At 53.3% G+C, this 27,985-nt stretch overlaps 2 protein-coding genes across 9 annotated transcripts in view; both read left to right on the plus strand.

Annotated features, from left to right (window-relative positions):
• The first annotated feature begins 127 nt into the window (after positions 1-127).
• Sh2d5 (SH2 domain containing 5) lies at positions 128-11,144 on the plus strand. Of its 5 annotated transcripts, XM_042272153.2 has the most exons (12): positions 128-219; positions 558-656; positions 3,161-3,338; positions 3,689-3,816; positions 4,121-4,201; positions 4,512-4,586; positions 5,310-5,456; positions 6,482-6,733; positions 6,885-7,059; positions 7,394-7,502; positions 7,992-8,151; positions 9,216-11,144. In XM_042272153.2, exons 4-12 carry the CDS (start codon positions 3,718-3,720, stop codon positions 9,417-9,419), a joined length of 1,302 nt encoding a protein of 433 aa, XP_042128087.1. In that variant the 5' UTR covers positions 128-219; positions 558-656; positions 3,161-3,338; positions 3,689-3,717; the 3' UTR covers positions 9,420-11,144. The 5 variants fall into 5 exon arrangements, with proteins under 5 accessions (XP_042128087.1, XP_042128086.1, XP_015854812.1 ...); XM_042272152.2 differs by lacking the exon at positions 3,161-3,338; XM_015999326.3 differs by lacking the exon at positions 3,161-3,338 and having other exon boundaries at positions 6,888-7,059.
• A 1,846-nt stretch (positions 11,145-12,990) lies between these two features.
• Positions 12,991-27,985, plus strand: part of Kif17 (kinesin family member 17) — a 38,641-nt gene continuing 23,646 nt past the window's right edge. The window contains exons 1-3 of one of the 4 annotated variants that reach the window (XM_015999322.3): positions 12,991-13,502; positions 23,036-23,182; positions 23,910-24,011. In XM_015999322.3, coding sequence (XP_015854808.1) covers positions 13,272-13,502; positions 23,036-23,182; positions 23,910-24,011 — 480 coding nt within the window. In that variant the 5' untranslated portion in view covers positions 12,991-13,271. The remainder of the gene's footprint in view (positions 13,503-23,035; positions 23,183-23,909; positions 24,012-27,985) is intronic. The other 3 variants (XM_006980887.4, XM_006980886.4, XM_015999323.3) reach the window with 3 other exon arrangements.

The raw sequence follows: 27,985 nt of genomic DNA on the forward strand, positions 1-27,985 counted from the left end.
CCTCGCAGCTTCTGATTGGGCAGCGCAGCCGAGCGGAGCAACTCCGCTGGCTCCGATTGGCTGGTGAGGGCGGCCCTGCCGCCAGGTGATGTTGAGGGTCGGGTCCCGGGGCCACGTTGGGGGTGCGCGGCGCGGGGGCGGGGCGGACGCAGCGCTGGGTAGACAAGCAGGCTGCGGGGACCCGAGCTGTGAGACCTGCCAAGAGGCGCGACAGTGGCGGTGAGTGCGTGCGGGGAGCGGGCCGGGGGACGGGAGGGTCGCTCAGAAGCGAACCGCACCCCCACCTCCCGCCACGGACTGTTACCATCACCCTAGCCATCGTCTCCATCCCTTCCTTCCTGGCACCGGGGCACCTGAGTCCCCCCCCCCCCTCTCCGAAAACCTAACGTGGGGACGGTGACGCTTGCGAGGTCGCTGTCAACGCTCGCACGCGCCCCGCACCTCCGCGCGCGCGATCGCGTCGGTGTCTTCCGCATGCAGCCAGTGTGCTCCGCGCGTCCAGAGCTGATGAATAGCTCCAGGACTTGACTGCCTTTCGTGGTCCCCTCCCTCCACAGCTGAGGAACTGGAGGCTGGCAGGCCAAGGTCACACTAGCCAACCCTGCTGAACCTCAGTCCTGTCCCTGGTTGCGCGGGTCCAGGACCTGTGTGTGTGGGTGAGTGGGGGCTATCGGGTGTGCTGGGCACGGGAGAGGGAGTTCTGCCTTTCTAAACAGTGTGGTCCCCAGCACCTGAGTTGTTACAGGCTATGGGGATACTAGTGGCCCTTCCTGCGGCACCTATTCCTGCACAGACCCAGACCCAGTGTGTACCAAGGATGGATGCTTGCTTCCGGGACCCATAGCCTCTAGGCAGAAGGGCACTGCCATGCCTAGGCAGAGTCCTGGGTTGGCCAGCTCCCTATCCTGTGTTGTGTGTCTTTGGTCAAGTAGCTGGGATCTGCACGCAGGCAGGAAAGACTCCAGTACCCTGAGGGGATGGATAGTTGACTATGAGGTATAGAAGGACCTGTCAACCTAGCCAGTTAAGCAGAACCACCACCCAGAAAATAGAAGCCCAGCGCCATCCCAAATGTGTCTTTTTGTAAGGAAGGTTCTGGCCCAGAAGACCCTTGTGGATAACTTTGATTTGGTTCAAAGAGATGAGCTGGGTGTGCGGTTGTTACCAGGGTTTCAGCGAGCCCTGGCATCCTGCTTGGTCTAAGGATCAGACTGGAAGGGAGGCAGAAGGGACAAAGTTCCTGTTTCTGTGAGGCTAAATATGAAGAGGATGGGGAAGGACCAGGTACTAGGAGAGTGCTGTCCAACCCTCACCCCTCACCCCTACCCCATCAACCACACACACACACACACACACACACACACACACACACACACACACACACACACTCAGGAAGCTGGTCTCTGTGTGTGAGTACTGACCCTTGGTTCTTTCCCCCTTTGCCTGGTGCTTGAGGGGCTGTGTGGCCCAGGAGGGTGTGAAGGCTCCTGTCAGCTCTCTTTATCTCTTCTGTGGTTGTCCTTCTCACCCTGTTCCTCCCCCGCCCCCGCCCCCCTCATTGCCTGCTGGGAAGGGAGGGGCGGGTGGCCCGTGGCAGGAGCGTGCTTTGCTTCCCACAAACGTCAGCTGCAGTTGAGACAAGTGATAAAAAATGAGCAGGACTAGAAAGGGGGGTGAGAACACAGGTTGGCGGCAGCCTCGGAGGTCCAGGCGGGCTCTGAGGGGAGGCTGCAGCCTTGTTTCCCGGCTCTTCCTGACTGAAAGTTGTAAATGCCTGCTGGCCTCTGCTCCCTGGCTTGAGCTTGGGCTTGAAGGTCACTGGCAGGCAGAGATGGAGGACCCTTCCTGGGTTCTAAGAGGGTCAATTTATTATTTTGTTTTGTTTTGTTTTGTTTTTTCCAGACAGGGGTTCTCTGTGTAACTTTGGAGCCTGTCCTGGAACTCACTCTGTAGACCAGGCTGGCTTCAAACTCACCGAGATCCACCTGGCTCTGCTGGGATTAAAGGTATATGTCACCGCCACCCGGTGAGGGTCAATTTTAAGACATCCTAGTCTCTCCCTTTCCAAGCACTCCTGACGCTGTGGCACACCCAGGCCACACTACTAACCCCTGGTCTCTGGGGGGAGTCAAAGCCTGTAGGGCAATCTTCCCAGCCTCACCCTGGGGGGCGGGGGTGTGAGAGGCCGTGAGAGACTCCAGCCTGGAGTCTTGAAAGCTCTAGGCTCTGTTGTCTTCCCAAGCTCCCTTCCTGCCAGCAGGCTTGGGGGCCTCATCCCCTGTGCCAGACATCACGCCAGGCACCTCACATTACCTACCAAGGTTTGCCAGTGAGGAAGTGTGGGCACAGAGAGGGACGGCAGCTGCCCCAAAGCCACACAGAACTTGTACCCAGGCCTCTCTGATCCAGGTCTGTAATTGCAAGAAGCTGGTGTGAATAGAGAGAGGGGCCGTGACTTATGTCGTCGCTGGGGGAGCTGAGTCTGTGGGGACCCCAGCCGAAACTTTCGTCCATTCTGCCTTGAAATAGCTGGTCTTTTATGTGTCTGCTCCACATGACGTCTGCTCCTCCCTGTCCCCTCACCCACCCCCGACCCGTGGATCTGGCCGTGGGTCCCAGAGAACACGATAGGGCAGGGCAGGAGTGCTGTTTGTCAGTCCCCTGGGTAGTTGTCCGTCTTCTCTGCACCCCACTTAGTGCCAGTGCATCATTTGGGGGGATTGTTTTTTTCATACCTGCAAAGGGCTTTGGGATTCAGAAAGGGACTGGAGTCAGGCTGGACCAGCGAGCCAGCAGCCTTGAAAACGGGTTCCTGATACTATCAGTGCTAGCCATCCAGCTGGACTGCCCTGTGCAGTCGCTGCCCCAGGGCCTGCTGTGGCTCCCCGTTGTCCATGGGATAAAGTCTCAGACCTAAGGCTGATCTTGAGTCGGGTGCAGCCCGCTGCTTTGGCAGTCTCCCTCAGGCCACGACACACCTTTTCTGTGCCTCCCTGCTGACTGCTGTCATCCTGCTCTTCAGTGGCCTCTTCAGACTCTTCTGTTTTCCCTATGACACCTTCTCTCTCTCTCTCTCTCTCTCTCTCTCTCTCTCTCTCTCTCTCCTCTCTCCTCTCTCCTCTCTCCTCTCTCTCTCCTCTCATCCACACTGACCCTGAAGTTCTGGTTTCAAGTGATTCTGGCCCTCCTGCCTCAGCCTCCTGAGAGGGCAGAACTACTGGCAGACACCAGTTTCCCTCTGGCACTAAAGAAGAGCTGGATCCAAATTTCTACCACAGAGGGTCCAGCCAACCCGAGCTGTAGCTCAGTGGCCCATGCCGTGAGCCATCCCACTTCTGGTCAGTCCCTCCCCAGACCTCTCCCAGTGCAGCTTTTAGCCGTCATGAACCCCCATCTGTCCCCTGCCCCACGCAATTGCGCTTCTCCATTTTACCACATCTCACCCGTTTAAGGCTTATTATCTAGTTTCCCATCATGCTCCCCGAGAATGCTGTTCTCTAAGCAGGCAGAGTGTGTCTTTTGTCTCTGGCCTGTGCCCAGGATGTCGATGGGCACTCAGTGAGGATTGGTTGGTTGCTTGAATGAATGAAGGAGTGTTGGAGCCAGCAAATGAATGAACACACCAGCCCCTGACAGGGAGCCTTCAACCTACCTGCCTGAAAACCAACCTCTCCCCTGCCCTTCGTAGCCTTCCCTCCGTGGAGCTTGAAGCTGGGCATGCTGGGGACCATGCAGAGGGCTGGGGCCGGAGCCCGCAGGGCCTCCGACTGCGGGCCTGCACCTTACCGGCCCAGGTGCATTGCCAAGTTTGCCCAGGTGGGTGGGTGTCCATTTTGTGTGCTCTGGAAGATAGTTGTGGGGTGGCTACTCCCTGGGGTTGGGGAGGACCTGGGGCCCAAGGACTCCTTTGGAGTGGATGTGTGTATACAAACGTCTGTGTAGGTGAGAAGATGAGACCCCTGTGACCTGACCAGGGTCACCTGCTGAGAAGGTTAACAAAGAACACTGGCCTTCAAGGACAGTGCTTGGTCACTACCCACAGCTTGCCTGCAGGGTGGAGTACTGTGCATTGGAGTCGTGGCCCTTACTCCCCCGTCTTTCTTCTTCCCATCCCCACCAGTACGTGGGATCCTTTCCTGTGGACGACTTGGACACCCAGGAGGGTGTGTACCTTGTGCAGCAGCAGCTCTGGGCACTGCAGGTGAGGGACTTGGGGAGCACAACCCAAGTCACTGAGGGCACCGTGAATGTCAGTCCCCCCAGCACACACTTCATTCAGATGGGCATCAGAAGCCCAGGGAGGGTGGGACCAGAGGTCTTCTGAGAGGTGACCAGTAGTTCCAGGCTTCAGGATTCTTCCTAGATGCCTGGGACCCAGGCCCCACAGGTCATAGCATGACTGTTGGGGGTCAGAACTGGCTGAGCAGCCTTGATGAGGGCCACTGTGGCGGGACTGCATCGGGCCAGAACTAGGAAGTGACACCTGCCTTTGTCAACTCTCTTCCCCTCAGGACTGTTCCAGACGCCGCGCTGTCATCCTGAAATTCAGTCTCCAGGGTCTCAAGGTCTACAGTGGGGAGGGCGAGGTAGGAGAGATAGGAGGAGCCAAGGCAGTGGGGACCAGATGGGGTCTGGTCTGTCTTACAGTTTGCCCCATGCCACCCCTAGGACAAGCTTGCCTAGCCCTCCAGAATCTTCTCTAGAGGCCACTTTCTATCCTAAATATCAGGGACAAACACCCTATGAGACTTTCCAAGTGCCTGGTCCAGCATTGGCTGGTGGCTGTGGACAGCCGTGGGCTGGAGATAGAAGGGAGCTCCTGCGTGCTTGTCTGTCCCTCCCTGGCTACGCACTGGACAACCGGCATGGCCGCCTATTTCCTGCCAGGCCAGACTGTGCCACCCACAGCTGCAGGCCTCTTACGTAAGGCCCAGTGCCAGCTGTGGTGGTGCCCTGGGGTCCTACATCACCTGCCTGAGGCATGGCTGCTGTCTGACATGACGCCAAGAGACGTGGAGAGTGAGTGGCAGAGCCAGGATTTGAACTCCGAGCATTCTACCCCAGATACCAGTGTAGAACCCCAGGACCTGCCGCCACTGCCCCTGTGTGGCTCCAGCTAGAGATCACTGACTGGTCACTGTTCTGTCCCTCAGTTCTGTAACTTGGGGTGGCCACCCTGACCTACCTGTCTGGCAGGCCCAGAGCTGTGAGCGCTGAGGGCTGGGGCTTGGCAGGCCTCTGGGGAAGAAGGGTCTCTTCGCCCCAGGCGGTGGGTGGCCACTGCCACACACCACGATGCCTCCTCGCAGGTGCTCCTCATGGCCCATGCCCTGAAGCGCATCCTCTATGCCACCTGGTGCCCAGCCGCCTGTCAGTTTGCTTTCGTTGCCCGGAACCCGCGCAGCCCGGCCAGCAAGCGTTTCTGCCACCTCTTTGTGGGGAGCCAGCCTGGAGAGGTACCTGAGACCCAGAGGGTAGTGTGCCCTGAGGGGTAGTGCTGTTATCGGGCGGCGGCGGTGAGTCCGGGCCTCACCACACTGGCCTTTGGCTCTTCCCCCGGGACTGTGTGTAGTAAGTCGGCACCCTTGACATCCCCTGCACTAGCTGGGACTTTCCTCTGCTGTGGAGTACGCGCCCTCCCTCCCTCATCCTGGCTTGTCCCCACCACCCTTAGCCCAGCCCACCTGTGACATGAGCCGTACTCCAGCACGGGGCTGTCCCTGGTGACAGATGACAGACACTTGAGTCCTTTAACAGCAGAGGCGTGGTCCAGGTTTTGAGCTGTTCCTAGGTGACAGGTCCCATGTAGCTCTGTGTAGCAGACATTGGTAGTCATGGGCAGGTATACTGGAGGTCAAGGCTGGTGTGGTCCCTGTGGATGACAGACCTGTGACAGCCTGTCATTTAGTGAGTTCCGGCATTTGGTCCCACCTTTGGATGCGGACCCTGGGAGGCAGGTGGCTGAAGTTGATGGTTCCAACAGCCTGGGTCTGGAGTATGTGAGTGAGTGATGGACTCCATGTCCAGGCCCCAGACAAGTGCTGAGAGTCTTCAGTGCCCCATTTCATTAACTCCTCAGAGGATCGTGGGGAGGTGAGGATGAAGAAGCAGGCACGTGGGCTCCATGCTCCACCCTGGCTCACTCAACAACTCAGGGCTCTTAGCTCCTCCTCCTGGGGGTGTTGAGGGCCTGAGCACGGGGAGGCTGGGGAGGCTGGTGTAGGAGTGCCGTGTGTCCAGGCTCGTGCTCTCTGCTCCCATCACGATGCCTGGCACAAAGTGACTTCGTAGTGAACCGACAAGAGAAAGCTGGTAGCAGAGGCTGCGTGTGGTGAGATTTTGAGGGCTAAGTAGGAGTCTCCCCAGGAAGTTTTGGGAGGGGCGTCAGAAGCCAGCGGGCCATTTGCAGCCCTAAAGAGTGGACTGACGCCTGAGGAGCTTCCCAGGAAGCGGCTGCAGCTGAGCCCCCCTCCTGTCCTAGGTCCATATCCTGTACCTGCTGCTCTGCCGCTCCTTCCAGCTGGCTTACCTCTCACAGCACCCTGAGGAGAGGGCGCAGCCTGAGTCCTGCCTGGGCTCTGGGGGGGACATGTCCCCGAAGCCGCTCTGCAGCCCTGGGGCACCCCCTGCCCTAGTGAGAGAGCCCTTCAGCCGGGATCAGCTGTCACAGAATGTCCACGCCCTGGTCTCCTTCCGGCGAATTCCTGCAGAAGGGCTACTGGGCAACAGTGGGGTACGCACCACCCCAGTCAGGAAGTGGATGGGGGAGGGTCAGGGGCTTGGGGGTTGGTTGTGTTGGAGGGGTGGGCTCCTTGCAGGGTTCACCTGGGCTCAGACAGAGGGATCTGAATCTGCCTGCCCATAAGCCCCTCTTGGTGCCTCAGAAGGAGCTGCCAGAGCCCGAGGGCCGTGGGGGCACCCGTCACACTCGCCTGGGGAACCCCTACTGCTCTCCCACACTGGTGCGCAAGAAGGCCATCCGCAGCAAGGTGATCCGCTCCGGGGCCTACCGAGGCTGCACCTATGAGATGCAGCTGCAGCTCTCAGCCCGGGAGGCCTGTGAGTTGGAGGAGGGGGCTGGCTGGCTAGTGGACTTGGCAGGGGCTGGGGGTTCATGCATGGATTTTTGAGGCTGAGGCCTTGCCCCCTTGGGCCCCCCCCCCATGGCTGCCTGTGCCTGTGAGGGTGCATCAGGCTGGAGGGCAACTGAACAGCTGTGTATGGACTTTAACTGGTGAGTGTAGAGTTTCTGTTGGGGGAGCAGATGTGTGACAGTTGGGGAAAGGTTTGGTGGGGAGACAAACCGTGGATGGGATGGGGGTGTGTGGTAGAGGAACAGGTCTGGCCTTGGGAGGGTCTATCGTGCTCCTTCTGACCTTTGTGGTCTCCACAGTTCCAGCTGCATGGGAGGCATGGCCCCGCAGCCCTGGTGGCCCCTCGTGCCTGGTGGAGAATGAGGGTAGCCTGACAGAGAACATCTGGGCCTTTGCTGGCCTCTCCAGGTAAGGGAGTTCTGTCCCTTGGGTTAGATATGAACAACCTGAGGTAGGCTCCTTATCATGTGTACTCAGGGTGCATAGACAGAGTGTATGGACTTTAACCGGTGAATGTGGGATGCTCCCAGCCTAGTGACCTGAGGCCAGGGACTTCCTCTGCCTGAACCTCAGTTTTCCAGAATGTAAAATGGGGCTAGGGAGAAGAGCAAGACACAGGTGAAACCCTCAGTGTCCGGCCTGTCACTGCCAGCCTTCCTGAGGTTTCTCAGACCTCTCCTGACCAGGGCCTTGCTGTCAACAAGTCGGGTCCCCAGAAGGCCTTGAGTTCCTTCGAATTATGTTCACTGAGTGGCTGATCTGGTCCAGAACTTCTGAGAGCACATATGCAGTGTCCTCTGCCACCACCAAGCTCTTGGGGCTAGTATTGTCCCTGATGAGGACAACGGTCTGGGTCTGAGGTCAGACTGGTGGCCTTAACCTTGGCTCCTCCCCCAGGTCCTGTGCTCTTGCCCTGCTGCGGAGAGATGCTCATGGGGCCTTCCTGCTGTGGCCAGAGCCAGGTACCGGTGACCAGTGGAGCCTGTCTGTACGGACCCAGTGTGGTGTGGTGCCTCACCAGGTCTTCCGGAACCACCTGGGCCGGTACTGCCTAGAGGTGAGACTGTGGGGTTGCCCTGAGAGGCTTCCAGCTCCACCCCAATGCGGGCGCCATCTCTTGAATTTCTACTCTGTCCCTGGGCTCCTAAGCCCACCTCACTTCATCCTGCTCCTCGGCCAGGTGCTCCCTGGCCCCACCCCGCCTCCTAGTCCACTCCTGGCCCTGCTAGCTCTGCTTCTGTCTTTTGGGGTTTTGTTGTTGTTTTTTGTTTTGTTTTGTTTTGTTTTGTTTTGTGACAGGGTTTCTCTGTGTAACTCTGGCTGTCCTGGAACTCGCTCTGTAGACCAGGCTGGCCTCGAACACACAGAGATCCACCTGCCTCTGCTGGTGAGAGGAGCCGTGTGGAGACAGTAGGTTGGCAGGACTCATCCAGATTGGAGTGAATATCCCCAATTCTCATTTCAGGGTCCCATTGCTTTGGTAAAGCAATGCCCTATCTATCATACAGGAGATCTGGCACAACCCCATTTTATTTCTGGTCCTTCGGCCTTGTGGCTACAAGGGGAAAAAATGTAGGGCTCTACTGTGCATGCCCGGAGGGAGCCCTTCATGTCCTCACTCATTCATTTTTCCGACCTCATTCCTTACGTGCTGGCCTGTCACTGAAAGACTGTGTCAGGTGACTGGAGTTCACCATATCCCAAAAGGCGTGCGCCACCACACCAGCCCTTCCTTCTGTTCTTGCTGGCTGGGTGCTGACCACAGAGTTCAGGGAGAATCACTGAGGTTCCTGCCCACTGGGGCCCTCCCTCTAGAGGCGTCTTTCAGGGGTTACCTCTAGGAGAACTGACCTAAACGTATCAAGCCTCTGAGTCCCTGGTCTGCCTCCAGGACTGGGCTGGCAAAGCTTTTACATGACCTCTGTACTTCTAAGACAACTGCCTCAGTCCTGCCCAGACTGGGAAGGGCGAGGAAATGGTGACTGGGTCCATGGTTACCGCACATACCATCTTTCCGAATTTATCCCTCCATATGGTGGGAGACCTGGCTGGGGGTGGGGTGTTGCTACATGGCATGAACCATGGAGCAGGGGACCAGAGCTACCGACCCTTCCTCCTCAGCACCTGCCAGCAGAGTTCCCCAGTCTGGAGGCCCTGGTGGAGAGCCACGCCGGGATGGAGCGCAGCCTTTTCTGTCCACTCAGCATGGGCCGTCTCAACCCCACCTATGAAGAGCAAGATTGTGGTCCTGAGGGCAGGCTCCCCCGGACTCTGCGGCCCCTCAGTCATGCCAAGTCCGAGGCAGAACTGCAAGGCCTGGGCTAGGACGCAAGGCCTCAGTCCCCTGTGGGCCCAGCCTTGTCTTGGGCCCTGGGCTGCGGCAGTCACTGTGCCCCTCTTGCACCCCACTCACTGGTCACCAGCTTCAAACAGGTCACTCTGCCCCTCGATCAGCCTTCCATCACTTCCCTGCCCATGGGAGGGGAGCTCTGAGGTTGGAGATGGAGATCCCAGGGCTTCTCCCAGGACCTAGGGCCAGCTGAGATACCAGGATGAGCAAGCGGGTAGAGCTAAGGGTCTGGCAACTCGAGGTGACTTTGGGTGGTGCCCATTGTCAGGTTCCCACTGTCCTCCTAGTGCAGAGGCTTTCCCAGCAGTTCGTGGATGTGGGCACAGCCTTTGCTGGAGGCAGCTAAGGCTCTGTTGGAGGGGAACCCCAGAGAGCTCCCACAGGGAACTTATGCTTAGGAACAGATGCTTAGGGAGTTGCAGGTTGGCCACCTCAGCTCATTTCTGGGTATCACTCCACCGCGTGGCCCCTGCAGTGAGCAAACTGCAGTTCGGCAGCTGCTTTGGGAAGCCACCTCATGCTGGCCTTAACACAGTGCCGACCACTGGGCATGGCTCGCACTGGCCTGCTCATCAGCAAGGCAGCCCCCCTTGCAACGGAGAACTAGTTAGTACTAACCAAGCCCCACAGAGGAGGGTGTGGCTTTATCAGGGGGAGGTCCAGGGACACATTCTAGAGGAAGGCAGTGGCCCAGCCAGCAATGACAAATCCAAGTGTCCCTTAAGTCAACTCAGCATAATGTATGAATCGACCCAAAAAGATCAGACTTCTTAATCAGCTGGTGGTGGCGCACACCTTTAATCCCAGCACTCAGGAGGCAGAGGCAGGTGGATCTCTGAGTTCGAGGCCAGCCTGGTCTGCATAGTGAGTTCCAGGACAGGCAGGGCTACACAGAGAAACTCTTGTCTCAAACAAGCAAACAAAAAACAACAGACTTCTTTTGGAAGCAGAGGTGTAGGCACAGGTGGGAGAGGATGTCTGTGTTCAGTGCCTTGAAGGCCACAGGCTTTGGTGGAAGCCACAGGTTTGGGGTTTTGGATCTCAAGAGAAGTGGGCAGCCTCTACAGAACAAAGAGAAGACAGACCTGGGAGGAAGAGGCAGGCCAGGCATGGTGCTTCCGGCTTCCATCACCCCTGCCACACACACACACACACACACACACACACACACACACACACACACACACACACACTAGGATAAGCCCTTAGTTACGGACATTGTCATTTCTTTCAAGTGACATGTCTCATGAGAGATGGAGAGAAAGGACAGGAGATAACACACACACACCCAAACTGAATGTGGGTGATATTCCATGGCCATTCCACTGGCATTCCCACTCCCCGAGTGGGGCCTGGTCCCCAGTGGGAACAGAGGGATTAACATATCCTGTGCCTAGGATTTCAGCCCCAGAAAGTTACACCTAAGGAAGGCTGTCAACTGACTGGTCCAGACTTCGGGCCAGGGCTCACCTCCAGGAGGGTGTCCATAGTGTGAACTGCCGATGTGTACAATACCAGGGGATATTCAATACCAGGGGATATTCAACACGTCCAAGGGACCAGCCTTCCCCAGGCCCTTTAACGTTTCTTCCAAACCAAACAGTTTGGAGCCCATGTGTTCAGACTGTGTCTTAATTGTTCAAACCGTCATCAAGCCCCCCTGTGTGGACTTCAAGAGAAATAAAACACATTTCTTCACAGTTTATTGCAATTCCTTGAGTGGCTAGATCTTCATCGACATTTTCCTGTTTTGCTTTTTTTTTTTTTTTTTTTTTTTTTTTTTTTTTTGCCAAACATACCACAGATGGTATGGAATGGTGAGCCTGACAGAGGTCCTGGCCACCAAGGTCCAGAAAAAACTGAATTAAGAAGTGGGCTTGGTGGAGAGGCCTTTTTTTTTCCCTTTTATTTTATTTTACAATACCATTCAGTTCTACATATCAGCCACAGATTCCCTTGTTCTAATGGAGAGGTCTTCTAAGAGAGAGATCTAAGGACCAGTGAGAAGGCTCAGTGCTTTCTGACACACCTGCTGACCTGAGTATGATCCATTGGACCCATGTGGTGGAAGGAGAGACCCATTTCCTGCAAGTTGTCCCCCAGCCTCCACGTTCAGTGTTCACCTGTGCATTCATGCAAGTGCACCCACGTGTGGACACACACACACACATAGTGCACCCATGTGCAGACACACAAGTGCACCCACGTGTGGACACACACACAAAGTGCACCCACTCGCGCGCGCGCGCGCGCACACACACACACACACACACACACACACACACACACACACACACGGGCTTGCTTACTGCTCCAGCAAAGCACAGGAGGCCTCTGCACAGCCCAGGCCTGCCTAAACCTGACCTGAGCTCCAGTGGGATCTAAGATACTTGTCCTGACTCCCTACAAGTGGCAGAGGGTCCTTTTAAAGACGATCCACAGAACCGCCGGTCCATTTGTAGTCAGTGTGTGTGTGTTCCCTTCCAATGTTAGTTTCCCCTGCTAGTTTGCAAGAGGGCTGTCATGTGACTGACACCAGGGTGTTTCTGCAGAGGAACCCACAGGAGCCTTGCAACCGGGTGGTTGGTGCCTGAGACTGGTCCAGGAGGTTAGGCTGTGTGCTCTTCCCAACACAAAGACTACCTCCTAAAGCTTTGAGCTTTTCAATTGTTTTTTAAAAATACATTTATTTAAGTTTGAGGCCTGCCTGGTCTTCAGAACTAGTTCCAGGACAGCCACGGCAACACAGAGAAACCTTGTCTCGAAAAACCAACCTCCCCCCAGAAAAAAAACACCCCCAAACATTTATTTATGTGTGTGAGCCCCCTTGCAAGAGTCCGTTCTCTCGGTCCACTATATGGGTCTCGAGGAGAACGCAGGCCGTCAGGCTTGGCAGCAAGTGCCTTTCACTAGCAAAGCCATCTCGCTGGTCCAGTTTTCGTGTCTTTTAAAATATGGACTTTCTCCCCCCCCCCCCATGACAGGGTTTCTCTGAGTAGTTTTGGTGCCTGTCCTGGATCTTGCTCTGTAGAACAGGCTGGCCTCGAACTCACAGAGTTCCGCCTGTCCCAGATCCGCCTGGCTCTGCCTCCCGAGTGCTGGATTAAAGGCGTGCGCCACCACCGCCCGGCCTAAATCTGGACTCTTAAGACTGGCCCTATCATCCAGCGGCTTCACCCTGCCTATGGACTGTGGACTGTGGACAGCGAAGTCCTTGTCACCCTCTCAGTCTCTAACCCCTGAGGGAGGTGGAGTCAAGCATGAGTTCCAGGTCTTAGCTTGGCCACCTCTGCCCGGTTGCTGAGCCTCTGGGCTGGAGCTGCGAGGCCTGGGAGATAGGGAGGAGGGTCAGGGCCGCCCCAACCACCCGGTGCATCCCAAGCGGCTAGCTTGCAGCCTGGCCCAACCACCGGGTGCATCCCAAGTGGCTAGCTTGCAGCCCGGCTCTCCTTCGCACTCAGCGTTCCGCGGTCCGCCCTGTGACGCCACGGACGTTGCCTGGCAACGGCGAACGCCGAGACGGCGTGCACGAGCGCGAGCGCGGCCCGGCCAGCTCCGGGGCTCGGGTCGTGCGGCGGCGCCTGCAGCGCGGATCCCCCGTTCCCCGCCCGGGCCCGGCCTCAGGGACGGGCGAGCCCGGGCGCGGGAGGCGGCGGCCCGGGCTCCAGCCCGGAGACTTGTCCGCCGCACCCCTGCTGCTCCCAGCGCGCCCCGCGCGGAGTCCTGGTCCCCGGCTGTGGCCCCGCCCCTGCCGCCAAGCCCCGCCCCGCGCGGGCTCTGGTTCCACCCCCTGGACCTGGCCACGCCCCCGGGGCTCGTGGGGCGCCATGGCCTCGGAGTCCGTGAAGGTGGTGGTTCGCTGCCGGCCCATGAACCAGCGCGAGCGCGAGCTGAGCTGTCAGACGGTGGTGACGGTGGACTGCGCACGCGGCCAGTGCTTCATTCAGAACCCGGGAGCGGCCGACGAGCCCCCGAAGCAGTTCACCTTCGACGGCGCCTACTACATGGACCACTTCACAGAGCAGATCTACAACGAGATCGCCTACCCGCTGGTGGAGGTGAGGGTGCCCCGAGACTGCAGGGCCAGGCTCGGGGCTCCCCGAAGGTGGAGACGGGATAGGTGGGTTAGCCCAGCCCCTGCCGCCCAAGCCAAGCGAGAAGGCGCTGGGCACAGGTGGATAGCGGCAGGTTAGTCTGTAGGCTTGTCCTTGGCTGCAGACACCTGCAACCTGTCCCCAGTGTGGTGTCCCCATTGAACCCAGCGCCCCAGCTGGTCCACACCCCCGTCCTTTGCAGCCTTTACCAGCTTATCCTGACCTTCATTCCTTGCAGCCCCTTAACCACAGACTCCAGACCCAGGGCCCCCCGGCCCTCTGCCCTCATTCCAGACCTGCAGGATCCTGAAAGCTCCAGCCATTTCCCCCAGCCTCCTTCCTTCCCAAGAGTCTCAAGATTCTTCTCTGTCAGGTGGTGGTCCACACTTGCTCCCATTTCAGCCCCACAAACAAAGTCCTCCTCATTGCACTCTCCTCTTGAGAGCAGTGGAGAAAACTCCTCTTTCTAAAGAAGGAAAAGTGTGGGGCTTCCCTTTGTCATTTGAACATGCTCCAGTGTCTGAGGTTCAGAAGAGTTCTGCTGCAGGGAAACCCATTGACTTGGTTGACCTAGCATTCTCAAAACGTTTGACATAGATGCTTTCAGTTTGATGGGCAGGCCCTCTCTCCGCTGTTGCACCTCTCCTGCCTGTTGAGAGGGCTGGTGTGGTCCAAAGCCTCCAGGCTGCCTGGCGCTGAGCCAGGAGCAAATGCATCATTAGAATCTAGGGTCAAGTGTGTGTCTGCTCTGCTGAACTCTGACCCTACTCCCAAGGCTTTCTGACTGGGAATGTAGACCACAGAGCACACAACAAGAGATGATTCCCTCCGAATACTCAGAGGACAATGGACAGTGCCCCCAAGGGGACAGTCCCAGTCTCTCAGGGATAGCTCAGTTGTCTAGCTGTTGGCCGGGTTTTCCAGGCTAGAGGAGACCCAAGAGGTCATCTGACTGGGTCCCTCTTGTATATTGGTTGTCTAAATCTCCATCAAGTAAAGGACCAGCTCTTGCTTCCATGTCTTCAGTGGCTGAAGTTTGTGCTTCCAAAGCAATCTGTTCCACTCTTGTTTCTTGGTCTTCAGAATGTCCCATCCACTCCGAGGCCTCCCAGGAGTTTTCAGTCCTACCGTTGTCCCAGCGACCCTGCAGATCATGGGCATTCCTCTCTCCAGGGTTGGCATCTTGAAGATTTGAACTCGTGTTCTTCCTTGGCCTTGCTTCTTTCTAGGGCTGTCAGGGTGAGGCCTCAGTTGCCTTCTTTGTGGATTACGCAGTGTCCAAGCAAGTCCCACCCAGAGAGGAAGACACTAAGGACATAGTGACAGGCCTGTTGGATCTCTCTTCCAGCTTTCTCTTCTGAGTCCCACTGTGCAGAACTATCTCTGGACATTCCCCAGATCTCAGATTTGATCCATTCATTCATTAATCTACTCGCCCATCCGTGTAAAGAAACACAAGCATCTCCACTGTGAGTCCCCAGATTGGGCATGGGGAGGGGCTGTAGAGGCCATAGGACTTGCCCTCATCAAGATCAAGGGGAGAAGCAGCTAAGCTAACTGTTAGCAATCGGTGGTAAAGGGGTCAGGGGAGCACAGGGAGGCCAGCAAACCTCGGAAGAGGTGGAGGAGAGGACGGAGAGAGGCAAGTCTGAGATGGGACCTTGTAGGATGCTAGCCAAGCAGGAAGGTGGGAGGCCATCGGGGAAGTCTGGAGTGTAGCGTCAGCTCTTCACAAGAAGAGCTGGAGTCATTCCTGTCAGAGAAATGGCTGAGGCCTGAGGAGTCATGGAACAAGTTAGGGACAGTTCTGGATCCCTGTGTCCAAATTCCATGCTCCATCTCCCATTAGTGAACTGTATGGGAAGCACATGCAGGTAACGGGCCCTTGCTGCTTACACCAGGAGCAGGTGCGCTGGTGAGACCAATGGCTGGGTAGACCATGGGCCTGCTTGCTCTGTCCCTTTCCAGGGCTTTCTGGCAGGTAGCTTGGGCTTTCTACCCGGGGTCCTCCCTCAGCTCCTATCCCACGCTCTCCCTATACTTCAGATCCACTTTCTGCCTTTTCCCTTCCAGCCTCCATCCCTTCCGTCCAGGCTCTGTCCCTCATCTCCTGTCCCTGTCTGAGCTTTTCAACTCTCCCGGGGCTTCCTTCTCCACACCCACCCTTGGCTGACTCCTATCCCATCCTGCCTGATCCAGCTTCCCTGCCCCTTTAACCGGGAGCCCTGCCATCCCATCTCCTCCCCTGACAGATTTCGCCAGAGTTGCCTCTTGATGAATTACTTCTGGTCGACTGCATAACCGCAGCTTCTATCATGACCAGTCCGAGAAGGGTGGCCCCGGGCCCCTGTGCAGAAGCAGTGGTAGAATGTTTACCCATGGAGATGTTTGGGAGGGAGCATACAGAAGACATAGTGCAATTGTTTCCACTTAGTTTAGTAGAAGGAAATATGTAGCATGTCTAAAGTGCTGTCATGAGGATTCTTGCTGAGGATAACACCAAGTTCAAGCTCATTGCTGGGCTGGGGGTACAGCTCAAGTGTGGAGCTCTTGTCCAGTTTGTGTGATGCTCTAGGTTTGATCTCAACACACACACACACACACACACACACACACACACACAGAGAGAGAGAGAGAGAGATCGATGAATTTTTTTTTTTTTACTCTTCTGCTCTTTGGGGGCCCACCACCCAGCTCCCAAATAAATCACACAGAGGCTTATTCTTACTTATGAATGCCCAGCCTTAGCTTGGCTGGCTTTTATCTTGCTCTATCCCTGTATACCTTTCTTTACTTCTTACTCCATGGCTTGCTGTGTAGCCGGGTGCCTGGTGCCTGATGTCCTCCTCCTTTTCTTGCTCCTTAATCTTTTCCTCCCAGAGTTCTCCTCCTATTTATTCTCTCTGCCTACAGCCCTACCTATCCTTTCTCCTGCCTCACTATTGGCCATTCATCTCATTATTAGACCAGTCAGGTATTTTAGACAAACAAAATAGCACAGCTTTACAGAGTTAAATAAATGCAACATAAAAGAATACAACATCTTTGCTTCATTAAACATGTTCCACAGCATAAACAAACCTAATGTATCTTAAAATAATATTCTACAACATTTCCTCCTTTTTTGTCTAAATAAAAATGAAAGGTTTTAACTTTAACATAGTAAAACTGTATACAACAAAAACAGTTACCAAGTAAGAATTACATTTGCAATATTCGGTCCATTTGTATTTAGCAAATTTAGAGAAAACACTCCACCATCCATCCCATCTTAGTGACTTCAAAGTTTTATACCTAATTTACTTTCATAGGGAAAATTGAAACTCTAATTATTTAGTCTTTAACTCCATCAAAGACCCAGAAGGATGTAATATTACCTAATAACAGAGACATCTTGCTGCCTTGGACAGTCATCCAAAGTTCCTCTGCAATGTTGGGGCATCCATCTTAGCCTAAAGGCCTAGAATATCTGGCAGACTTTCCAGTGAAGCAGAAAATTTGAAGGACTGTCCTGCCTTGTATTGGCAAAGTTCATCAGTTGCTTTCTTCTGTGTCCTGCAGAAGGTCTGGCAGACTGCTCTGTGAAGCAAGAATCGCAAAGAACTGTCCTGTCTTGTCTTGGCAAAGTTCAACGGTCTTTTTCCTGTGTGTCCTGCATGTCCAGTTTGTATAGCATACTGTCAGGCAGTCCAGGCAAAGGCAGTTTCTTTTCCCAATGGCTAGCTTTGCCACAACAAAAGCAAACTCCATAAGGAGTTTCTCCAATGCCCATCATCTTCTCTGAAGTAAATTGGTGCTGCCAGGAACAGATGTGTCTCATTGTCGTGAAAAACCCTATGTTAACAAAACATTTTAAATGCCATATTCTATAGGTCTTTGACGTGTTTGAAGACCATTTATCTAAAATTTATCTCTGTAGGACCTTGAAAACATGTCTAAAATATCTACAAATTTGATTGTTATAAATGACTAACTGCTAACCTGTGTTTCTAGATTATCCTAAATAATTTATAATAACTTTTAAAACTAGGATTTTACCTTACATTTTAAAATGAACTTCATGACTACAATACCTTAAACAAGAGTAGAAACATATATACAGTATAACAAGAATAACTTTACATTTGTATCAATGTACTATATTTCACTAAATGATAATGAATATCTATAACTCACAAAATAACCAAAGACCACCCATCCCTTCTCTTGGGAATGTGGGTGTCGTGTTCTTCAGACTGTTTCCTGTTGTCTGTGGGCAAAGACATCTTTTATGGGTCCCTGAGAAAAACTGAGATAATGGCCAAGTCCTGGGTAGACCAGTTATAACCTGTGTTGATAGATATCACCTGTCAAGTTTCAAGAGGTCTGTTTTGATCAAACCTGATCCATATTAACCTGGAACGAATCCACAGCCTCTTGTTTCCTGTGGAAACAAGCAAGACCTCTTCTCCAAAGCATTTTTGACTTCCATTTGACAAATACATTTTTTGAGTTCTATTTTAAAGTTAAGGCATTCTTAAAATATCTAAGCTGATTTATTTCATCAGTTCCTCTTTCAGTCCCATGTCTCTCAACAGCTGTCATTTGCTTGTCAACCATCAAAACATTCGAAACCAACGCAATAACACACAGGATCCAGACTCTCTGTGCATTTCCCATCTTACGTGGCTTTTTTCTTCTATATTACTTTTATTCTTTCTTTAAAGACTTTATTATTTTTAAACTATTTCTTTCTACAACTTTCTATACCCATTTTCTTTTCTTTCTTAAGCCTACACCATTGTTAAGCACACTGGAACCTGTTTAGAGGTGTTTTTCTGTCTGGATCTCTTTTACCGCATATCGTTTAACCTTTTTTTTACCATGTGAGCAAACTTTAAAGTGCTAAACTACAGCTGGGTCCTCCAAGCAGCCCTATTGGCTGGCTCCGCCCACTTCTAGGTTCCTGAGAGGCAAGCCTAAAACTCATTCTTCCTAGCTATGGAATGCTGGTACCTGACACTGTGGCAGGTGCTTTTACTTAGTTGCTCTGCTGTATACCAGAATCTCTTAAAGGGGCCATGTCTTTTTTTTTTTTTTTTTTTTTTTTTTTTTTTTTTATTTAAAGCTTTCTCAGGCCTTATGGAAATTCAAGCTCCACTTTGTGCAATTTTTTTTTTAATCTTTTCTTCTTTGGGGGCCCACCACCCAGCTCCCAAATAAATCATACAGAGGCTTATTCTTACTTTAGAATGCCCAGCTTAGCTTGGCTTGTTTCTAGCCAGCTTTTCTTAACTTAAATTATCCTGTCTACCTTATGCTTCTGCGCTTTTATCTTTCTCTATTCTGTATTCTGTATTCCTTTCTTCTTACTCTGTGGCTGGCCCCTGATGTCCTCCCCTCCTCCTTTTCTTGCTCCTTTATCCTCCCTTCCCAGATTTCTCCTCCTTTTTATTCTCTCTGCCTGCCAGCCCTGCCTATCCTTTCTCCTGCCTAGCTATTGGCTGTTCAGCTCTTTATTAGACCAATCAGGTGTTTTAGACAGGCAAAGTAACACAGCTTCACAGAGTTAAACAATGCAACATAGAAGAATGCAACACATCTTTGTATCATTAAACAAGTGTTCCAGAGCATAAACAAATATAACACACCTTAAAATAATCTTCTACAACAATCAACAGTTGATTTCATGAAAACCCACTAAATTTCATAGTTTAATAAGACAGAACGGGGCAGCGGTATACAGTGACCAATTGGTGGACATTGGGCACCTGCCTCACATGTGCTTGTCCCCTAGGACCCCCCAGAGTATCAGTTACCATGTCAGACTTTAAAAAAAAATCTTTGTTTCATCTTAGAAATACACCTAAAGTCGTTTTCTACTTTATCGGGGCAATGCTGTCCTATGGAACATACTGGAACAATGGAAATGCTCTGTCTGTGCACTTACCAGTGAGGTACCCACTAGACACAGGTGGCAAGGGGCCACAGGACGGAGACTGGTACCATGGAAGACCTGAGCATATCGGTTACTTCTGCATCACTGTGACCCCCATACCTGACAGAAGGGAGGGGGGAGGGAGTATTGTGGCTCACTGTTTCAGGGCTCAGTGCAGCAGGACCCCTCACACCGCCACTCAGCAGGCAGACGAGCCAGAACTAGGGAGTGGGTTATAAGCTTCAAAAGCCTGTTCCGGGTAACCTGCGTCTGCCAGCTGAGCCCCTGAAGATTCTGCAGCACCCCCAAACAGTATTACTCAAGACATGACCTGTGGGGGACACTTCTGATTCAAGCCATAATCATTTTTTTTTTGTTTGTTGTTTTGTGAGACAGGGGTTTTCTGTGTAGCCCTGGCTGTCCTAGAACTCTGTAGCCCAGGCTGGCCTCTAACTCACGGGAGATCCACCTGCCTCTGCCTCCTGAGTGCTGGGATTAAAGGTGTGCGCCGCCATGCCCGGCTATAATAATTTTCAATTACGTTAAGTTTAAATGCATCAGTAAAGCTGCTTTACACAGCTGGCTTGAGCCACATGCACAGTTTTAGCTCCCCCAGGGGTGGCCTTCTAAAACCTAAGAGGAGTGAAATAAAACTGATTATAACAGAGTTAATGTATTTTATGTTAATTAAATTAAGACTGTGAAGTCTGTAGCTGGGCATGGTGGTGTGCCCTTTTAGTCCCAGCACTTAGGAGGCAGAGGCAGGCAGACCTCTGTGAGTTCAAGGCCAGCCTGGTCTACAAAGTGAGTTCTAGGACAGCCAGGGCTGTTGCACAGAGAAAGTCTTTCTTGAAAAAAAGAAAAAGACTGTGAATTCTGGTATTTTATATTTAAAACACATCTCAATTCCAATCTTTTTTGTTTGTTATTTTGTTTTTGTTGTTGTTGTTGTTTTGTTTTGTTTTTTTCAAAACAGGGTTTCTCTGTGTAGTTTTGGCGCCTGTCCTGGATCTCACTCTGTAGACCAGGCTGGCCTTGAACTCACAGAGATCCACTTGCCTCTTCCTCCCGAGTGCTGGTATTAAAGGCATATGCCACCACTACCTGGCTCCATTCCAATCTTTAAAATGAAGTGAAGGGCCCTTGTGGTAGTGCACACTTATAATCCCAGAACTTGGAAGACAGAGCCAGGAGGATACCAAGAAATTCCAGGCCCGTCTGAAACCAGAGAGAGCAAAGAGGGGCAGGGTGGAGATGTGGCCCATTGATATGGTGCTTGCTCAGCACACAGTCCTGGGTTCAGTCCCCCTACCTAGTGGCCTCTGCTTGTAATTCTAGCTCCCGAGAAGGTGGAAGCAGGCTATCAGTAGTGCAAGGTCATCCTCAGCTGCTGATTTTGAGATCGTGCTGGCTGCAAGAGTTCCCCTCCCCACACAAATAAGATGTGTAGCTCAGGGGTAGAACACTTGCCAAGCATGTGTGAAACCCTGTGAAAGAATAAACTCAGTCCCCCAAGCTGCACCAGCACCTCCCCAGTCAGGCTCTTGGCTACCCCGGAGAATGGAGCTTCTGCCTTGTGACTGTGAATGCTTCCGTAGAGTCCCTTCCCTGGACTCTGGCTACAGTGACACTCTTTCAACTGCTTCATCTTCTCCAGGGGCGTCATGTGACTGTCCCACTGTAGCTGCATGTGGGTTTGAGAAGCCCGGCACAGGGTTGGGTCCTTTCTCGGAAGTCATTTGTCCCCATTTTCAAGCCCCCACCCCTGCATGCAGCCCCCCACCTCTGAGGAGCTGCAGGACCCCAGTGTGGTCACAGTTTTCCTAGATTGGGTGGACTTGCCCATTTCTACTGCAGAAAAGGAAGCACTTGTCCTCGGCCGGGGGCGGGGGCTTTGACTGGGTACCAGCCATCTTGTGCCAGCAGCATTCCTGTCTTGTTAAGTCAGAACATCTGACAACTGCAAGTTCAGGAAAAAAGGTTTTGTTTGGGTTAGCAGCCCGTCACAGTGGGGGAGGGCCTGGTGAGGAGTGTGAGGCCTATGTCACAGTCATCCAGTCAGGAAGCAGACGTCACGCTCAGCTTTTTTCCTTGCTCAACCTGGACCTCCAGCACACGGGCTGGTACTGCTATGTTTAGGGTGTGTCTTCCCACCTCAGTTAACCTGACCTTGACTTCCCACCTCAGTTAACCTAACCTAGATGCCCCCTCATAGACATGTCGAGAGATTTGTTTCCATGGTAACTCTCAATCCCATCAAGTTGACAATATTAACCATCGCAGATGCTCCATAGTTAGTTCTGCTCCCTGTAATCCCAAGAGCCCTGAGGACAGGGACTGTGGCTACCTCCTTCAGCTCCCTCTCCCTCTAACCAGAACTGGTTCAGTTCCTGAGACAGAAAAGACAGCTAGGACCCGCGGGGTGAATAAAGGGACCATGAGAGAGTGGCCGTGGAAGTGGTACCGTTTGTCTTCTTTCTCGGCCTCCTCATCCATACCCCACTCCCAGATGCACCTGCCAGAGATGGACTCTCCTGTGCCCCCTTGGCCCGGATCTGCTGCAGGCTGCAAGAATATGAAATAGAGATTCAGCTGCATATGATAAAGCTATACCTAGAAGAAGGATCAAGGAATTCTTCTAGCAGAGAAGTCAAATATCAAGGAATATTTGGTGTTATTTGGCTTTTAATATGTCAGCTGTCTTCTGCTATGAGTTTCTTGTGCACTCATACATTACTCGGCCACAATGGCAAGCAGTATAAGCTTCTCAGACCTACTGCTGATCCGAACTAGGTAACATCCCTACAGAGACAGCGCCTGTCTCCTTCCTAAGCCTAGGAGACAGGCGGATTGTAGATGCAGAGCTTCCTCTTCCTGTCAGTTACCTGTCCCCTGTCCAGGCCTCCTCGGCAGCAGCTCGACTTCTGTCCTGCCCCTCCTATCCAGAAGGCCTTGCCTGCTTCTTCCCACGCCTTCCTGCTTCCTCTCTTTGACTCCCTCCCTTCACGATTCTCTGGACTTCTGTCCTGTGTGCACCGCCTCCCTGGCCTGGGTGAGAAGCATTGTGTCTGCCCTCCCCACATGCCCGGCAGACATCTAGCAAGCACCTGTCCGTGCCTGCACTTGCCACACTTAATACCTGAGATGATTCAGCTTTAGGAAGGGGCTGTGTCCTCATCCTTTATGACGGGCGAGGAGACTGAGAGCCCATGTGCCAAGTCCAAGACCAGTCCAGTAAAGAGTGGAGATGGGCTGAGGGTGTGGCTTGGTGGTAGCACCCTTGCCTAGCATATGTGAGACCTTGAGTTCTGTCTCCAACAGTGCACGAAGAAGCAAAACAAGCATGGAGATACAATTTGAACCAAGATACAATTTGAACCAAGTTGGCCCCCCAGCACGGGCTTTTAGATAACCCCAACCTTGGCGTGATGTTTAATCCCATCAGACCATTGTTTGAGGACAGAGTGCTGCCTTGTTCCATGGGGACCCTGGCAGGGCACTGGAGTCCATGGGCTTGGGGACCATGGTGCCCACCTGGACCTGTCATCTGAACACCTGACCTTGGTTCCCTCTCATTCAGGGTGTCACTGAGGGCTACAACGGTACTATTTTTGCATATGGCCAGACAGGCAGTGGGAAATCCTTCACCATGCAGGGCCTGCCGGATCCCCCCTGCCAGAGAGGCATCATTCCCAGAGCCTTCGAGCACGTATTTGAGAGTGTTCAGGTATGGATGGGCCTCACATGGGAAGAGGTAAGGCTAAGTGTCACAGATGGCCCCCAGGGTACCTATGGCAGAGGCATGGACTGTGGGTTGCAGTCAGAACCTGGTCCTGACTCTGCGTGGGTCAACAGAGGCAAGTCCTGGGTTCTGAAGAGATCATGGGTGAAAAACAAAACCAAGGAGAGTGTTGGTTGTGTGTTTTTCTCCTGCTGTCTTTGAATGTTAAAAATCACTCAACATTCTTGTATGATGACTCTGAACATGGTGACAGGAAGTGGTTATAACAGTCATGGCTTCCCCATTCATTGAGCAGTTACTAAAGACCAAACTTGTGGGAAGCTCTTTGTATACTAACCTCATGGACCCCAGACTAGACAACTCCCAATTGTGGTGGCCCTAGAGGCTCCCACTCTTCAGCCCAAAGCCAGGACTTGGTCCAGGTGCAGTCACTGAAACTGTGACCACGGTTTCTCACCTGAGTAGGGTGCAGGTTTCCATCTCCCTTCCTGTGAAGTTTGTAGGCAGCACATTGGATAGATAGCCATAAGCCAGCTTGGAGGTCTGAGGGTTCTGGAGCTGGAGAAGAAGGCTTGCCAGCAGGGCAGGCGGGGTAGGGTGGGGGTGAGGCCCCATGTGGCCTGATGTCTCCCTCCTCCTCCATGTCTCAGCTGTGGCCTGAGCATCAGGAAGGTTTGGCACCAGCCATCTATTCATGCTCTGCTTCCTGCAGTGTGCAGAAAACACCAAGTTCCTGGTCCGGGCTTCCTATCTGGAGATCTACAATGAAGATGTCCGTGACCTGCTGGGCGCTGACACCAAGCAGAAGCTGGAGGTGGGTGCAGAAGCCATGTGGGGTGGTCAGAAAGGTCGCAGGGGAGAGGCTAATATCAGACGGTGCTGGGACTCAGGATCCTACTGCCTCGGTTTCCCTAGTACTGGGACCATGGACAAACATCACCATGTCCAGTCAGAGTGGGGCCTTTTGAACTTGAGTCCTTAGAGAACCTAATACGTGGGCTGTTGTGTCTGCTGCCACCACACAGGCTGGATATCACCTTGAGCAAGGCCACCTCTGTTGAAACAAGGTGGAGTTTCCCAATAGATTTCTATTTTAGAAAACACTTCCACTGATAAAAATTACTAGACGGCCTAAAAAAGGGATGAGTTACTTACTATTTACTGGCTCTTCAGGTGCATTTTTCCACTTCATTTTTGGAGTAATCTTGCTGGTGGTTGTTGTCATCTCTAATTTACCAGAGTGGAAAGGAGGCTGAGAGAGCCTCTACCTGTCCAGGTTATACAGTGCAGCAAGTGGCTAAGCCTGGACTTGAACCCAGGTCTCCCTAAGTGAAGGGGTTGAACTTCAAACACCTTATTTTACTGATGCTTATATGGCTAGGATTCCATCATCTTGGTCCACTTTGAAAAGGGGTATTGAGAATTGAAGACAGTGAGCAGAGCAAGCCTTCGGCATAGTGTCAGCACCCGCTGGGTGTCCAGTAGGCGAGCTTTAGAGAAAAACCCAGCAACGACAGGGGGCGCGCAAGTGGAGCCCTTGAGGGGCAGAGTCAAGGACAGATGAGCCACACTCATGGCAGTGAAGATGGGCTTTGGCTTAGTTAGAGAGCCTCAGGCACGTTCTGTAAGTTGTCCTCAGTCTCCTCACAGAACGGGTTTAGGGTGGAGAGTGCTGCTTCCTAAAGGTGGAGGCAGAGCTGGAAGACCCGGGAGGGTTCTGTCCAGGTAGGCTGGACCTGCGTCACTGCCTGGGCACCCAGGGAGATCGGGAACCTGCCGGACTTGGCTTAATGGCCCAGGCTATAATCCTAGAAGTGGGCAGACTGAGGCAGGGGGATTGCCAGTTCCAGGCCAACCTGGATCACACAGGGAGACTGTCAAAAAAGAAAAGGAAAGAAAAAGAAAGGAAGGAAGGAAGGAAGGAAGGAAGGAAGGAAGGAAGGAAGGAAGGAAGGAAACCTAGAAGTAGGAAGGGAGAGAAGAGGAAGAGGGAGTGAGCAAGGGGGAGAGAGGGAGGGAGAGGGGAAGGGAGGGGGAGGGGAAAGGAGGGGGGAGGGAGGGGGAGGGAGAGAGAGAGAGAGAGGAGAGAGAGGAGAGAGAGAGAGGGGAGAGAGAGAGAGAGAGAGAGAGAGAGAGAGAGAGAGAGAGAGAGAGAGAGAGAGAGAGAGAGAGAATGAGCAAGCAAATGCTGCCAGGACTAGAAACCAGTGAGAGGGTGTGGAGTCCCAGCTGGGACCCCTTGACCTTGGCCTTGGCCAGTGGTACTGGTCTTGCTCCTGCCTGGGGCACTGACAAACCGAATGGCCTGCTCCAGGGAGGAGAGGCCAGTCTGAGATGCTGCCCCTCATCTGTGCTGGGATACCGCTGGATTTCCCCTCCAGCCATGATGCTTATGATCTGGCCAAGCCTCCACCCCCACCCCCCAGGGTCCACTAGGAAGCCAGTGATTCCAGCTTTAGGAGAGGGAGGACAGTGGTCCACTGATGGTTTTCAGCAAAGGCTCACTGGGCAGAACCCATGTGCACCAGCATGCCAGGTCACACACTGTACTGGACCCTCCTCCTCTCCTCAATTTCCACCCATCCACTCAAGACCCCGCCCATCCTCCTGCAGCGGGCTTTGCCCAAGCCTGGCGGCTCTTTGCCCTCCCTGCCAGGAACCTCTACCACCAACCTGCAGCATCCCCCTCACCAGAAGAGGGTTGGGAGCCTGTAAGTCATGACTCACCCTCAGCCAGAGAGACAGGCAGGAGAGTTGGGTGGGGGCTGGGAGCTCCGAAAGGCTACCCTCAGGGTCACAGCCCTGCTGCCCACAGACCTTCCAACCAACTTATGTGGGTGCCGTGGGGACTCTATCCTTTCCTGGCTACCCTGGACCCTGGGAAGGCCTCGCTCAGGGAGCCCGCCGCCTTGGGGGCTGCAGGTGATAGATGTGTTCAGCGGTGCACACCCTGCAGGCACTGGGTCTTTGATAGGCTGCTTTGTGGGTGATATGCAGATGGTTTTCCTGTACGCGTAGGAGAATCCTGTTCTCATCCTCTATGATTCAGGCACCTATGTATAACCCAAAGAACACACAGAGTGGGAATGGATTGGGACCCGAGGCTCCAGAGAGCAAGCTCTTAGCCCGTGGTTAGCATAGGGCCTGGTACGTTTTACAATTAGGAGTTATTCAGTCAGGGAAGGTCAGCAGGAGGTTTGGGGAAGCCAGCTCCCCTCCCCTCCCCCAAACCAGTATAAATACTGCCCCACATCTCCACCCAATAGATCATGGAGTGGAGTAGAGCCTGCAGGGGCCTCCCAAAGTCCCTCCTGAGCCACGTCTGGGGGAGAGCTAATGAATATCCCTTCCCAGTTGGACACTAGTCATAGCCATGTGCCTGTGCCCCTCTCCATCCCTGCCATAGCACAGCTGGTTGCCATGGAGACCTGGCTCTGGTTTCTTGGAGCCTAGATGAGCAGTCACTGAGGGGAGATAGGATGTACAGCTGTCAGCTGTCACTCAGCACCTCCCCAGGACCGAATGTGCAGTGGGTGTGGGTAAGAGCAGTGGGAAAGACCCCGAGGGTATCAGAGATGAGGGGCTGGTTTTGCCTTCCGAGGTTACTCGTGCTGAAGGCAGCATCCCTGTCCTCTTCATGACCTGCTTCCACCGAGCCCCCTAAGGTACCACAGGCCTGTTTCCTTCTTAATTTCCATGTAGTCTACAGAGATGGGGGTTATCCCCATTTCGTAGTTGAGGTGACTCAAGTCTGCAGAAGCCAGCTGATGTCCCTCATCTAGCAGGTTTCTAGCCTGAGTCCTGGTGAATAAACAGGAAGGTAGATAATAATGCTTTTTAAAATAGGGTCCCTTGTTTGTTTGTTTGTTTCCGAGACAGGGTTTCTCTGTGTAGTTTTGGTGCCTGTCCTGGATCTCGCTCTGTAGATCAGGTTAGCCTTGAACTCACAGAGATCTGCCTGGCTCTGCCTCCTGAGTGCTGGGATTAAAAGGATGCACCACCACTGCCCATCCTAAATAGACTCTTTTTTTTTTTTTTTTTTTTTTTTTTTTTGGTTTTTCAAGACAGGGTTTCTCTGTGTAGCTTTGCGCCTTTCCTGGAACTCACTTGGTAGCCCAGGCTAGCCTCGAACTCACAAAGATCCGCCTGGCTCTGCCTCCCGAGTGCTGGGATTAAAGGCGTGCGCCACCACCGCCCGGCTAACTCTTTTTAACAACAACAAAAAAAATTTTAGATGGATTTATTTTTATTTTTACACCTATGAGTGTTTTGCCTGTATGTATGTTTGTATGTTGCTGTATGTATGGATTTTGTTTGTCTGTGCACTGTGTACATGTCTAGGCCCTCCAGAAACCAGAAGAGGCTGTCGAGCTATGACACCCTGGAACTGGAGCTATATATGGTTGGGAGCCATCATGTGAACACTGGGAATTGAACCCGGGTCCTCTGCAAGAGTAACAAGTGCTCTTAACCACTGAGCCATCTCTCCAGCCCAGTATGCTCTTTGTGAAAGTGAGCAGACACTCACCAGACCTGCTGTGTGCCCCCAGCTGGGCTCTAGATCCTGGGAGTGTAGTGGGATCCATGTAGTCCGCTTTCTGGGTGCTGCCTGCCTCTGTTTGCAGGAGCCTGTCCTTTGTGCCTGTCCTCTGTGACTCTTTATCCTGCTCCTGAAGCCTCTGCCACTGAACCCACTGACAGCCGTATGGCTTTCAGCAAGTCATTTAACCTTTCTGTGCCTCAGTTACTTATCTGTTCCCTAGAACCAGCCCCAATGGGACTTCACAC

Source organism: Peromyscus maniculatus, chromosome 2 (genome assembly GCF_049852395.1).
Source record: "Peromyscus maniculatus bairdii isolate BWxNUB_F1_BW_parent chromosome 2, HU_Pman_BW_mat_3.1, whole genome shotgun sequence".
In the NCBI taxonomy this organism is placed as follows: domain Eukaryota; kingdom Metazoa; phylum Chordata; class Mammalia; order Rodentia; family Cricetidae; genus Peromyscus; species Peromyscus maniculatus.